General features: G+C 33.1%; 1 protein-coding gene across 1 annotated transcript in view; it reads left to right on the top strand.

Moving 5' to 3' along the window:
- Positions 1-16102, top strand: part of LOC111059101 (solute carrier family 22 member 13) — a 57306-nt gene that overhangs the window by 15494 nt on the left and 25710 nt on the right. Inside the window, exons 3-5 of the mRNA XM_039431923.1 lie at positions 12466-12561; positions 14911-15014; positions 15823-15977. Coding sequence (XP_039287857.1) covers positions 12466-12561; positions 14911-15014; positions 15823-15977 — 355 coding nt within the window. The remainder of the gene's footprint in view (positions 1-12465; positions 12562-14910; positions 15015-15822; positions 15978-16102) is intronic.

Below are 16102 nucleotides of genomic sequence, written 5' to 3' on the forward strand. Positions count from 1 at the left end.
ACTCAATATCATTGGATTAGAGGAGGCTTTGAATAGGATTGGGCCTATGACACCTCATATTGAAGATTGATTATCTCTTACATTCGTGAAGAATCTCCTGCAGTTTTTGCTGGGGATGACTGTGTCATTTCAGGGTCAGGAATTCACTTTTTCCTTCGATTTCCATTGATAGTGGGGCTTATTCTAATTACATAGGAATTGACCAATTCTTTTTCTCAAGCATAATATTATATCTCTCATCGTTCGACATTGTAAAACACTAGAGAATGATTGTTCAGCACTTCCCTGAATAGAATCTTCCGTAGCCAGCACTTTCATGAGCACTATTTCAGCATTTCGATTTTACCTAGCCACCAAGTCTTATAATTTTAGCAGTTCGGAAGCCTACTTTTGGAAACACGTCCGTTCACTCTTTAGGATAACTGAATAAGTGTAATTGGATCACTTCAATGGAATTAATAATCCTTATAGAGTTATGAGTTTCCTGTCTATAGTGGCTATGTTACTCACAGATCTGCTCACATCTCTCCACTCTTCTGCAAAAGCAGAGAGCGCGAGAGAGAGGCCTTCAAAGAAAGTCGGAGCGCTCTCAACAACTTGCAGGAGTTGTTCGTTGACACTGTTTTGGAAAGCATCAAGTGATTGCAGCAGTTTGCTCTCCGGTTAGCTAGAAATTTCAAACAACCATGGATTGCATCTTAAACTAAATTTCATAAATTAAAAAAAAATTATTTCATCTCATTCAGCTAGTAGAATTTTATGATGAATTCAAATAATGTAGATATTGAGTGACTTTCGTTAATATGTGTTGGTCAATCGAAAATCATTTTTATTGATCATAAAAGTGTTTTGAAAAATTTATTGCTATTGGAGGATTTAGAGTGATTACTGGCAAGAAATCACACCGTACATCAAAAAGGTGAGTACTGAGCATATTCAAATTATTTCTAAAACATTTTTTGGCATTTTCCATACTTTCGGTTGTTTTTCAAACTTGGATATTATAAGATAAAATCGAAAGAACTTTGTATCATTAATTTCAGTACTTTCTATACTTTAAATTGCTTAAACAATCCGATACTCATCAATATTCATGCGTACTCGTCCACTTTTATGAAAAGCCCAAATTTGATATTGTGATCACTGTGAAGAAATTTGATTTTTTTTTGTATTTCCATATAAAATATTTCAAAATTTCCAATGCATCTGATCATTTCCATTTGAGAAATACATAATCCGAGATTTCACAAGTCACATCATTAATTATTGATTAAGTATGCATTGAAATAAGAATCTTGGTGAGATTGATATGATCTGCACCAATAATGTAATAATAAATAAATTAAAATAAAATAATTAAATTTCATCCAACAACAATTTTAATTCCACTAATGAACTGTTAATAAATGATGTATTCAATTCCACCACCAAGAATAATAGAAATTCACAAACATTTTTCGGAAATTAATCGACCACTAGCCTACATCAAGTAAGCGTGGTCAGTGTATGTTTAATTAAGCTGTTTATTCAAATATACACGAAATAGTTTGAGGATAGTCCGCACACCTTTTTCATAACATAAATACTGTCTGCAACACAACACAATAAAATTGTGCAAATATAAACAATGGAATTGGACATCATAAATCTATTACCATTCTATCTTGATCTCAAAAGCCAAAAGTCGTTTATTTCGAACAGACATCTCTTACTTCTCTTGTAGAAGAAAGTGGGAGAAGACCATGTTCTTAGGTCACGTGGTATTTTGTTGAAGATTGAAGGCCCTAGAAACAAAAATGAGCTCTCAATTGTCAATGAGTCTCTCAATGTCCAAAGAGCTCTCTTTTGACCTTTGGGGTCCTTTACAGCAGTCTTCTACTGTAATATACTTACGAAATCACAGTGGAACGACTTTATGTAGGAAATTTCACATTCAACATATGGAGTACAAACTCTAGATATGGAGTTTATATTGATTAGAAAACCCATCTCATCAGAGACAGAAAAGACAGTAACACTTCCCATAATATTTCCATTTCAAATTATAATCTATTCATTCATTTGATGATGTGTTAATGAAAAAATAGCTCAGGATTGTCGAATATTGAACTTGAACCTGTTCACATTCAGAGTGCTACGAAAAGTCTGCTACAATTTCAATCTTCTCAAACTACTTGATCTTCATTATCTCTATGATTGAATGAGCGAAGCGAAATTCTATGTTTCGGTGTTTGTCTGTTTGTTTGTACCGCAGTTACAGTCACAGTTATGGTCCGATTTCGAAAAAATGTTGTATACAAGTACTTTGAAACAACGCGCAGAAACGAATTTGAACATTTTTGATTCATTCCCGTTTCAAGATGGCGGCCCTTTATTCGGAAATTTCACCCTTAAAATGAACCTAACTTTTCAATACTTTATCGGATCAGGTTCAATATGGGCTCATTCTTCCGCTTCAAAGCGCTATTATTCATGTATCACATGTTCAAAATTTTCAAATTTTTGTAATTCTATAATTTTTTCCATGTCCCACATTTCAAGTTTCAGGTTTTTTATCTTTTCAACCGTGCATCCTAGCTCAAAAGTGTGAATAACTTCTATTTCTCAGCGTCCTCCACAGATCCTATTGCACTGTTCTGTGAACAGTAGACCTCACGCAGTTTTCTCATCCACAAGTATCTGATATCACCTGTTCTAGTTGATTCAGTTGAATCACAATTCACAGTTGAATCATAATTTACTCTTAAAAACTGTTATACGTTTTCTCCAAGATCGAAAACTCACTAATGTTAATGATATGATAAACCATATTTTTTCGTTGTCATTGATTCATTCATAAATATCAAATGTTGTTGATCCGTTACTAGAAGAAAGTCATGTTCAATTTTATTTGATTAAAGCTCTACAAATGAAGAGTTTACTTATTTCAATTTAATCAAATAAAATGCCGACAAAGAAAAAGACAAAAACGATTGAAAACCGTAACTACGAAGAAGATAAGATGGAATCACATATTGACAAGTTTCTCAAGCCAAAGGATTATCTATCGACCCAGATTCGCCTACGGCAGAGAGAGAGTGGAAACATTGGAAAAAGACGTTCGAAAATTTCTTAGAAGGAACGACAACCAAAGACAAAATGAAAATATTGGTAAACTTATTATCACCTGCTTTATACGAAATTGTGGAAAGCTATACTTCATATGAAGAAACTATATCCATGTTGGAAGATATGTTCGTTAAACCAAAGAACGAAATTTATGCACGATACTGCCTTGCTAATGCAAAACAACAAATAGGTGAGTCCATTGATCACTTCTATTCTGAACTAAAAAGATTAAGCTTATCATGTAACTTCACTAGAGTGTCAGCCGAAGAAAACAAAAACGAGCATATTAGAGATGCTCTTGTTTCAGGGTTATGTTCTATTGAAATTAAAGAGAAACTTTTTCAACAAGGAGATTTGAGTCTACAAGAAACCGTTTCCCAAGCACGTGTTCTTGAATCCGCAAAAACATATGCCGACTCCTTTAAAAGTACTTGTTATACAAACTCTGTTGAACAAAATAAAAACATAAGCTTGAGTGAATCTTTCTCAGATGTTAATGCTGTAACCCAAAATCGACAGGCAATTGTAAAGAAATCCGTTCAATGCCAACGTTGCGGATATAAAAAACACTCAAATTCTCAAGAATGTCCTGCAATAGGAAAGACTTGTCATAAATGTTCCCGAATTGGACACTTTTCCCATGTGTGTAAAAGTAAAACGCTCAAGAAAAACTAACTACGTCAACTATTACTGCAGCTGGTATAGCCAGTAATCTTTCTAAAGCTACAATTATTGTTTCGGTGAATGGAATAAATACACCAGCTCTTATTGATACCGGAAGTGTTGCCAGTTTTATTGATGAAAAATTTGCAAAAACAAATAAATTTAAAACTGCATCAGATTCTTGTTTTATAAGATTTGCATCTGTTCAACATAACACCGCTACAAAAGCATGTGTTTATAGCAATATTGTGTACAAAGGAAATGAGTACAACAATATTGAACTCTTGGTATTAAAAGAATGCTGTTGCAATGTGATACTTGGTCACGATTTTTTGATGAATCACTCTACAATAAGTTTAGCATTCAATGGTAATAAACAGCCTCTTGTAATAGATAATAATTCTACAACCACACCACCCTTGAAAGATTGCCTCTTGGTGGAGGCCATGATAAAACCATGTTCCCTTTTCAATGACTTGACTCCCGATTGCCACCCAATAACTACCCGATCCAGAAGACACCCACAAGATGACTATGAATTCATGAAGAATGAGGTCAATCGCCTCCTTACAGAAGGAATAATTGAGGAAAGCCAGTCCAGTTGGCGTGCCCAGCCTTTCATTGTAACCAATGGACAGAAGAAACGAATGGACATAGACTATTCACAGACTATTAATAAATTCACAAATTTAGACGCATACCCTCTCCCATTGATCGAAGATCTTGTAAACACAATTGCCAAGTACAACATTTTTAGTACTGTAGATTTCAAGTCAGCTTACCATCAAATACCGATTCTTGAGAATGAACGACATTACACTGCCTTTGAAGTAGGCCGAAAACTTTATCAGTTCAAACGAATACCATTCGGAGTAACCAATGGAGTAGCTGCCTTCCAACGTACAATAAACGGACTTATAGAAAGAGAGAATTTGAACAACTGCTTTGCCTATTTGGATGATGTTGTCATTTGCGGTTCAGATCAAGAAGAACATGACAGAAATCTTAAGAAATTTCAACAAGTAATTGAATTGTATGGCTTGACTATAAATGAAGAAAAATGTAAATTTTCAAAAAAATCATTGAAGTTCCTTGGGTATGAGATAAAACATGGAGAAATACCTACTGGTGATGGTTGATGAGTACTCAAGATTCCCTTTTGTATTTCCTTGTCCAGACATGACTGCGAGAACAGTCATAAATTGCCTGGTCTCATTAATATCAATGTTTGGCCTTCCAAGCTATATTCACACAGACAGAGGAACATCCTTCATGTCAACTGAGTTGAAGAGCTTTCTTGGCTCAAAAGGGATAGCAACTAGTAGATCAACGCCTTACAATCCGAGAGGGAATGGTCAAGTAGAGCGATATAATGGAATTATATGGAAAGCAATAACACTAGCTCTAAGATCACGAGGACTTGATTCAAATCGATGGGAGGAAGTGTTGCCTGATGCACTTCACTCTATTCGATCTCTTTTGTGTACTACAACAAATTGCACCCCTCATGAACGAATGTTCCTACACATGAGATCCTCAACAAATGGACAGTCACTACCATCTTGGCTAATGAGCCCAGGACCAGTTTGGCTGAAGAAAATGAACCGAAATTCAAAGCAAGATTCATCAGTAGAAGAAGTTGAATTGATTGAGGCAAACCCAGAGTATGCTCACATTTGTCGCCCTGATGGACAAGAGTCCACTGTGTCGCTCCGTCATCTTGCCCCTAAGATAACACGAAAATCTAGCCGGGTAGAATGATATGATAAACCATATGTTTTCGTTGTCATTGATTCATTCATAAATATCAAATGTTGTTGATCCGTTACTAGTAGAAAGTCATGTTCATAATCAGATATGCTCTATTGTTATCTTTATCAAATAGAATATTTCATAAATACTCCTGATAAAACTCGTAGTGATTAATCAGTATGATTGGATAACAATTCGAACGTGAAACATGAATCGAATAATAATAATTATTGAAGTACATAATGAGTTCTGGATCTACATGATAAGCTTCTACCAATATGAAGGTTTGTGGGTTTGGAGAGGAGCACATTGTTTCAAACTTGAGATTGTAATTTAATCTATTTTGCTGTTAGAATAAGATTGCCCTAATCAAGATATTGAATTATTCTGAATTAATGGACTAGTTTTTCAATTTTTTATTGCAACTTCAATATCTATCAGTATGATGGATTTTGATTATATTTGTGTTTTTAGTGATAGTATGAAAAATACTGGTTACTTGTAATACACTTGAGATGAGTTGTTTTAAGTTTTAGCTGTGAAAACAAGTGGCACACTGATCGTCTCAAGAAAGTTATGAAGCTCTTTTTTGCATGCAAGCACAGGCATTGTGCTTCAATGCAGTTGAAATCCAAATGCGATTCAGGCACTGAATTCATGGCCCACTTTTGCAAGCTGTTGTTGAAATGATGGTTTTATTTTTATCTCTCTTTCATAATAATAGACCGACTTGAAACGTTGGTGCAACTTGCAGTGAACATTTTTGATACTGTATTGCAGCATGGCTCAACCGCAGGTTCATTAATGAGAACCTTACAACATCCTATTCAAGTACCATTTTATTCAGTTTAACGAAGTAATTATGACTTTGGTTTGTAACGAGTGTAATTGGACTACTACATTTGTTTTTTAATATTATATATCTTATATGGGTAACAACTACCGGAACATTGCGATACTTTGATACTGATTTTGAAACCAAATAACCTGCAACCACCGTTACCTTTTTCTTGACCACTGGCCATTACATTAACTCGAAAGCAAACTCCAGTTGAAGTTTTGACAGTAACCTGTTGTTATTATCATTTTTTTATAGTATACTATTATTAGCAAGGAAACCCTCCCTAATCAAAAGAAATAAAAACTATTTCACAAAATTAAAAAACACAATATTAAGTACGTTCACATTGGGCTTTGAGATGCATCATTCATAAATAAGATGTTGCTTGATAAATTGATTGATTGATTGAGTACTTTATTTATGTAGATTACAATATATACTGGCTTATACACTTATATACAATAAAGCAAAATTATAGATGAATTAACATAATATAGACTAAGAAAATAATTATTGAACTGTATATGATATGAAAAAGCAATTCTTAATATAATAACTATAGATAATCTACATGAATTGGCGAAGCTTTGGACATATCAATGTTCATTCTTCGGAAAGAATATTAAAAATATCCTCCCCACTAACTCTCTACCAAAACTAACTCTCTACCAGAGAGAGAGAGAAAGATTCATTGATTGATTGAGTACTTTATTTATGTAGATAACAATATATACTGGCTTATACACTTATATACAATAGCTTACGATACAGAAAAATTATAGATGAATTTCCCTAAGAAAATAATTATTGAACTGTATATGATATGAAAAAGCAATTTTCAATATAATAACTATAGATAATAATTAAATTGTTATGCATCTACATAAATTGGCGGAGCTTTGGACATATCAATGACCATTCTTCGGAAAGAATACTAAAAATAACCTCCCCACTAACTCCCTACCAAATTGAAAGGGAGTGATAGCGAGATATGGTGTAATACAACATAATAATCAAATAATACGTACTGCACTGATGTGTCTCTCAGGATTCAAAAAAGAATATTATTAACGTTTCTTTACATTTTAATTTTTTTTTTTTTTGAAAGTAATCTGATTCAATGACATTCAAGAGTTTGATTTGTCTCACCAATTCAACGATAAAGTTATAAGAGATCAATTCCTTGGCCACTTTATTACAGTATTTTAGTTTCTAGTCTAGTCGATTATTGGTTGAAGTGCATTGATTGACCTATTTTAAAGACAAATTGAAAGTATATATTTTCCATAATTTTCAACATTAATTTTTATAATTGTTTGTTTTGGATTTTTATCAGTTTTACTTGTTTGAAATTTATTTATTCAAGATTACTGTTTCTTCCAATAGAATGTCCACAGAAGAACTCTCCCCAATACGCAGTTTTGAAGAGAGAATAACAGAGCATTTGACGCGTAATCTCAAAACCAACTAGCAGATGAGAGAGAAGTTCCAAAGAGAACTCTCCTTTCAGATAGGAACTGTCACTATGGTACTCGTCCTTCGTGTATCTTCCAAACATGTATTTTTCGTGCGATTTCTTGGATTCCACGTCACTGGCTACTACCTATTCATCATTCTCTCGTCATACATAACTGTATTGGAACCTTTATTCTACATTCCACATAGGGATCATTCCACTTCCAGATCTTGAAGTTTTTTCCAAGTTATAGAACTTGTACACAAAGCATCATCATATTGTGGTCATGACACAATTCCTACTTTCTGGATTAAGTACAATATCAACCTTACATAAATCGTGACACATGTTTATACCAGTGACCAAAATCTCAAATTGATTCTACTTTCTCTGAGCAGAGTACCGTCAGTTCACGAAAGAGTACCGTCTGCTCAGTGACTTCCTCGTAACCAAATCAAATAATATAAAAAAGCATATACGCTCGCGGCTTTCTCTCAGTCAGTCTTCTTGCCTTGAAACACCGGCACTTTCACTAGGACCTTGTCTGTCTTCTTCTCCGGCTTCTACATAACACCAAAAACTGTGCACCTCTATATATGTATTATGAATCATTTCTTATCGTCTCTCATGCAACAGGTGTGATGAGATAAGCGTTCATCTCTCCAGTGAGACAATAGTCCAGTGTGACTAGTCTTTTCTGCTTTGTTGTTTCTTATCAGAAACGAAAATGTAGCATTTATGTTCACCATCAACCGGTGTATACCGGTGAAGTGTATCTAGATACGTCTGTTGTCAATCCTTACGAATTTTGATTACATGAGTACGGTATTATTAATCCTTTATTAATATCATTATTATTGTTTTTTGATAAAGGAGAATAATGTACAAATTAATTGTACTGTTTATTCATAATAAGTTATTCTCACGTTATTGTAAATAGCTCCTTTATTTCAACACTAGCCGGCAGGCTCGCTTCGTTCGCCGTATCCTTGTAGCCAGGGGGCTCCGCCCCTCGGACCCCCGGCTGGGTCATCCAGAAATAGAATCGGCAGGCACGCCTCGCTCACTTGCATTTTTAATTTGAGCGTTTCTCCTTCCGTCAAATAGTCAAAAGAGACATGCTCGATTCAATCACCAGTTTTCTTTGAATTATCAGTGCAGGGTTGCTAAAATATTTATTTTTATCAAAATTTGAAAATATTCAGTCATTTCTCAATTGACTTATTTGCTAGAGAAATGTAGAAGAATTCATTTAAAACTCAATGAAAAACTTGAGAAAAGAAACCCTCTAAAAAAAACTTTGAAAACGCTATGAAAGTGCATATATTGGGCGTAATTTTTGAATTCTCCTCACAAGACATAATTTCTAGACCCTAGCTGGAATTCTGTACGAAGTTTGAAAATTTTCTCTAAATTGATTCTTGAATAATGTGAGAAAATGCAGAAATAAGCTAGGAAACTCAGGAAAACGCAGTAGAACTGCCCATCTTGAACGTATATTTGACGTTATAATATACTGAAGTCCTGTCATGAAAAAATTTCTAGACCCTAGCTGGAATTCTGTACGAAGTTTGAAAATTTTCTCTAAATTGATTCTTGAATAATGTGAGAAAACGCAGGAAAAAAGCTAGGAAACTCAGGAAAATGCAGTAAAACTGCCCATCTTGAACGTATATTTGACGTTATAATATACTGAAGTCCTGTCTTGACAAAATTTCTAGACCCTGAACTTCTGTACCAAATCTCAAAATTAGTTCTTGAGGAGGCATAGAAAACCCACAAAAACCGCGGAACTTGAGCGTTATTCGAAGATACTCTCGATACAACATTTTTATACGTCAGTTGACTGTGAGTAAAAAGTTTGAAAATTTTTGTCAAGTTCTTGAAAAAGCTGAGAAACCGCAAAAAATCGCTGGGAAAACGTAGATTTTGGGCATACCTTTGGATTTTTCTAATCCGTTCTGAGTGCGTCAAGTTTGAACGTATTTGGTCCAGTAGATTTTTAGTTCTGTATATTATGAATGAAAAGTGAGTGAGTGAATGAATATCAGTGTCATTTCGCTTATATATAGATCTAGTGAAAATAATTCAGACATGGATACATATATAGGTCCTCATCAGCACCTCCGTGCACAAAATACCTTGAAAATAATGTCTGAATTTCGCTCTCTTTGATGAACTTACAAATAGTGAACCTCAGCCTATACATTACTATACACTACCGTACTGTATCTATACATTAGCTTAATATTATATATATATATATATATATATTATATATATATATATATAACACATAACAGAAGATACTTTAAAGTTTGTAATATAAATTAAAACAGGAGACACAAGACATAAATAGATTTGAAACACTTAGGGCCATTTGCACAGTATAGATTGCTAAACTCGATTAAGTTAATCGAGTTTAAGTTAATCCGAAAGTTTAAACTTGAATCGGTTTTCTCAGTGCATTTACTAATCCAGTTTAAGTAAAACTAGTTTAGCGTTAAGTTGGTAATAGAATGTCATCGTTTATAATATTAGGAAGGCTGTTTTTACAGGAAATTTGTTATTTGTTTACAAACCATCAGTAATTTGGGGTTATGTAGCTACTATTTTAGTATTTTCTTGTTCTTGTTCAAAATCAACAGAGTTGTAAGCTGTACGGTTCTAAAAGTGAAAAGCGATCAATAAATTCTTTAAAAACTCATATTTAGTTAGCACCAGAAAATATATTTTAGAATGTAAGATAAAAAAGTTAATTTGTTACGCTTGAATCTACTATGGTCTTCCTCGTTTATTTGAAATCTCTCGAAAGCAATAGATCTCAGTTATGTGTTATTAAAAACATGTTTTCTAATCAAAGACCACTGTTAAAAATTGTCTCAATTTCTATCAAGTGGTTTATTTAATCAGAATACTAAATTGACAGTTGCTGTACTCAAGCAAAACCGTTAAAAAATTCTCTTTCCCAGAAATTTTAATTATTTGTTTTTTGCCCAATTTTTCTCAGTTTCAAAATTTCTTCGCAGTAATCTTCATCAATCGCATTGAAAACTTCTATCAATTCCTCCATTACAATCATTTTTACATTCAAATAATGATTCACTATAACCTAAATTAATAATAATTATCATCTACAGAAGCATTAAAAAAAACCGTCGAAAAATAATTTACTATAAGCTGTTTCCCCATCAAATCTTTACAGATGTCAAGTTAATCCAAATTATTTGGTTTATACCTCCTGCTTTGGAGGTTTAAACTTTCCGAGAGTTTAAACTCAATACAGAGTTTAAACTGATACTGTGCAAACGGAATTTTAGTTTAAACCAAAAAAAAATCTGATTTGGTTTAAGCTTTAGTTTAAACTTGCACTGTGCAAATGGCCCTTAGAAACTTACACTAGAAACGGAAATTTTCGGAAACTGAGTTTCCTTCCTCAACTGTGACCCACTCACTGCTCGGTTGAGGAAGGAAACTCAGTTTCCGAAAATTCCCGTTTCTAATGTAAGTTTCTAAGGGCCATTTGCACAGTTTAAGTTTAAGCTAAAGCTTAAATATATATATATATATATATATATATATATATATATATATAATATATATATATATTTATTTATTTATTTATTTATATGGTTATGTGGTTATATGGGTTCAACGGATCTCGAAAATGGCTCTAACGATATTCACGAAATTTGGAATACAGTAGGTTTATGATATGAAGATTCGATTGCACTAGGTCTCAACCCTTGGATAACCCGCTGAAGGACATTAAAAGGATAAATAAGTCCTTGGAAAAACTGCTGGACATTTTTTTATCTGTCGACACCGTGATGGAAGAGAGTGAACGAGTGCATGTGTGTGGGATCATCCAGCTGATCTCACAAGAAGAAGAAAAATTCAGCAAGAGGAACATTATTTTCGTTTATTTCTCTTTTTTTAGAAAACATGTTCACCTCAGAAAGTCTAAAATAGTAACTAGATGCTGTTAGTCTACTATGGCTACCATAGGCTACCATACTATGATAGCCTACATAGTATATTAACAAATATTGTAGCAAACATAGTATATCATTCTAAATCGAATTCATAGTATATCTATTTGTAATTGATGATGTGTTTGTTTTTTGAAGTGTGAATAAATTGTTATTTTGATGAGTGATTGTAGCTTAACCTAGATTTTGATTTGGACAAATTAAATTTGAAAAGGAACAGTTTTGGGCATAAGCCTGTTGTGCCTCCTCATATAACTGTAAAAATAATTGTACGACTGAGAAAATGAATGAATAAATATAAACTATAAATTCAATCTTTCGTTACAAATTTTCTATGCTTTTACACTCCAGAGCAAAGCTCGGTCCCCCGATATTGAAGTTATTGTTCGTGGAAGATTGATACCAGTACCTACAGTAACTATATTACTGAAAACTGATTACTGGGTAATATAGTTACTGTACTCGTACCATACTTATATTTGAAGATTTAAACTTCAGTTTTGAAGGACAGAATATGTTAAAGAATATCATAAGGTAGGTCAAATTCTCATTAAAACGTTCTCAAATTGAAATTAATCTACACGTATATAACAAACTTCCAGTAATATGTAATCTTGGTATGCTTATGAATGATGTAATAATTTTCTTTCCAGAGCAAAAATAATGAGGCTTGCTGGAAACTCAATGGTGATACTTGTACGGCATGGCATTTTGATAAGTCGACATTTAGTGAGACTATCGTTACTCAGGTTGGTGAACACTATACACACTTGAGGCAAACTACTGATAAAAATTATTATTTTATACAAATTTATTATTTTCATTTCATATTATGACTTTCATAAGAATAATTTCCAGATGGCATAATATGTCACCTGGTCATATGGGACATATGAATCATATATTTATCTCATATTGATCAGGATTTTAGAGTTTTTAAATTAAAAGTTCAATGAACAGTATTTTGTCTTTGAACAATCTTTTGTCATCGACAGAAAGATTGTTTATTTTATCATTTTTTTGTCAATATTAACGTTAGCTTCTCTCTGTTTCAAATAACAAACGTGCTGCTTGTGCGACAGATGGAAATATGTACTTGAAATGGCTTTCATGTTTGGCATTGACTGAGTTTATATTAATACCCAAAGTTTAGCTTTTGGGGGAGAGTTCGTTCGTTAGGACTGACAGTAAAGTCCGGCTGTTCTGGTGAAAAGGGTAGATTTTGCTCTTTTTTTATAATACAGTTTTCCTGTCGCAGTTCGGGCAGTTTAAAGAGAATTGTATTATTGAATAAGACGGGATCTGAACCCATTTCACTAGATCAGTTATTTTGATTTTTAACTAATAATTAACGTCGTAGTGACCATAGTGAACCAAAGTGAATGCCAAAGGGGGAAGCCATCTTCAAGGTAGGTGTTATCCTTTCTGAGTTTTCTTCGTTTATTAATCATAACCACAAAGATTGTATCTTTAGCAGCAGCGAGTAGCTTCCCCATTAATTTTATTTTAATACTGTCTCCTTATAATGGAGTAATCGTGATTGTTTTAATGTATATATATATGTTGAAGATTCATTACGGTAAATTATATACTAGATTGTTAACCTTTTGTTTCATTTTTATAACCACCAAAACATATTACATATAGTTTCTTTCCCCCGTTACATAATTGGTGTAAGGCCGTCTGCTTACAAATATTATACTGAAATTACCATCTCATTTTGTTATGGCAACTCTCATTATCAAGAAATAAACCCAAAAATTAAAAAATCCAAGTACCTTTTTCAAGAAGAATTTAATTTCAACATCTTCCAACATTGATTTCATTTTCAAGTGAGTCCAGTAGATACGTGTCAAAGATGAAAGAGTACCTATACCTCGTACATCCTATAGATTAAACGATCAATTTCTGTTCATATGCTTATATGTTTGTATTTCACCGGATCTCGAAAACGCGGCTCTAACGATTCTCACGAAAATCAGAACATAATAGGTTTATAATATAAAACTTCGATCGCACTAGGTCTCATCCTTGGGAAAACTCGCTGATGGACATTAAAAGGATAATTATTATTCATCCTTGGAAAAACAGTTGATAATAATTATATCGTCGTCTGTTGATGATGGTAGTGAGTGAGCGAGTTCATGTGTGTGGGACGTGTCAAAATTATGACTCAGCTGTTGAACTTTTGTAATAATTCAATCAGGTACTCAGTGCCGATTGCATAAAGCCACGCTTTTTTCAATCCTGATTAATTCCAGTAGATTCATCTTCTTGAAATGGTCTTCTCTGATTTGGTTCACATGAAATTAATCAGGATTAAAATTTTACCGGCTTTTGTGCAACCGGGCCTGGTGAGGCAACTTGGTGCCAAACTACCAAAGTCAACTCAACTTAATGCCAACCTGACAAAATTATTAATTCAGTTACCAGTTAACAAATGTTTCGAAGAGGTACTCTCTCTAGATTATAGTTCTATATCAACATAATATGGTATGGACATTTTTCAATTAAAATTAAGAGAATAAGAAGAATATACATGCTAAAAGACGAACTTTAAACCCTCAAAAACCACCCTTAGAGTTAAAATATTGCCAAAAGATTTCTTAGTGCGCCTCTAAAGGGCCAACTGAACATACCTACCAAATTTGAACGTTTTTGGTCCGGTAGATTTTTAGTTCTGCGAGTGAGTGAGTGAGTGAGTGAGTCAGTCAGTCAGTCAGTCAGTGAGTGCCATTTCGCTTTTATATATATATATATATATATATATATATATATATATATTTATAGATGGTGGTTATTATTGTTAGTTGTCGAAATGTTTACGTTACAAATTTTCATTGAAAGAAATAATTTATCGGATTTATTGGTTATTTTCTTGATGCCTTTTACCTTTTTTTCAACAAAATTCAGCTTTTTTCTTTCATTCCAACTCAAAAAAAACGTATGAAAGAATCTATTGACTTACTTTCTACGAGTAAATCTCATGACTGAAAGTGTCATCTTCGACATAGAATGCTTGAAATGGATTTTTTTACGCAATTATGATTCAATCTGCATCCTGATTATATTATTATTGGAAATTTTGTATTTTCCAGTGGGATTTGGTCTGTGATAGAGAGTACTTGACTGCTTTTACCCAAACATCAGTGATGGCTGGTATTCTAGTAGGGAATCTAGTTTTTGGTGTACTTGCAGATAAGTAAGTCAAAGTCTTGTGATAAATAATAATCTAATATCTTTTAATTCACTGTTTCGTTCTACAATTTCCTGTTGTTACAACCGAGGTGCGGTATTCTTATATTGATATAATTCTCTACATCTACATATTCTGATATAATTCTCTACATCTACATATTCCTACAGTAGTTTAATGTATGATTCCATGAAAAATCCATTAGCTCTTCGAAGGAAAAATGCAATCGCAATTATAGCAGTTATGTAATTATTTCTTGCCAATGTGACTTCAGAGTACCATAATTGAAATAATTTATACTTGATCAAAGACAAAATATTTTTAATTGAAGTTGCTTTCCAAAAAAAAAAATTTAAGTTGTCAAGATGAATAGAGCTGAAATTTGAGAGTGAATTATATAAGTTTATTGGCATCGCAATAGTATCAGAAGTAAGACTATAATTTATTCATCCTAGTCAGATTTTTTGTGTTGTAGATACAGTAGCCTACTCTTACAGCTGGTAGAAACGCTCTTTCTTAAAATGCTTTTCCATTCTCATTAATCAATCTAATTAATTGTATTCTCTTCTATTATAGCAATTGTTATGAAAATCAAATTATTTTGTTACTGCTTTGAGTTACAAATAAAATGTTTTCTAATGCGCTTCAACAAGAATAATTTCCTCCATTTTCTTTGTACAATATTGAAAAATATAGAATATAAAAATAATTTCTTTCAATATTTTTTCAATGCACCTTCATTCTGTTTTTGATTACATTACTACAATTGGGCCTATTCTATAGATTCTTCAATTGAAATATTTATTCTCGACAGGTATGGGAGAAAAACTCCATTGATGTGCGCCTTATTTTTACAAACTGTACTCTCATTGGCATCTACGTTTGTACCGTGGCTGTATGTGTTTATTGGCTTGAGATTTCTTCTGGCAGTAGCAACCGGAGGAACGATGGTCACAAGTTTTGTTTTATGTAAGGAACACTTTCAAAACTTCACTTGATTTGAACTAGATAAGCAGTTATAGTTTTTTTGATGCAATGGCTCCAATTGAACATAATTTTCCTGTAGTGAATTTTGATTGTTACATCTTACCACG

This window comes from Nilaparvata lugens, chromosome 7, assembly GCF_014356525.2.
Source record: "Nilaparvata lugens isolate BPH chromosome 7, ASM1435652v1, whole genome shotgun sequence".
NCBI lineage: Eukaryota > Metazoa > Arthropoda > Insecta > Hemiptera > Delphacidae > Nilaparvata > Nilaparvata lugens.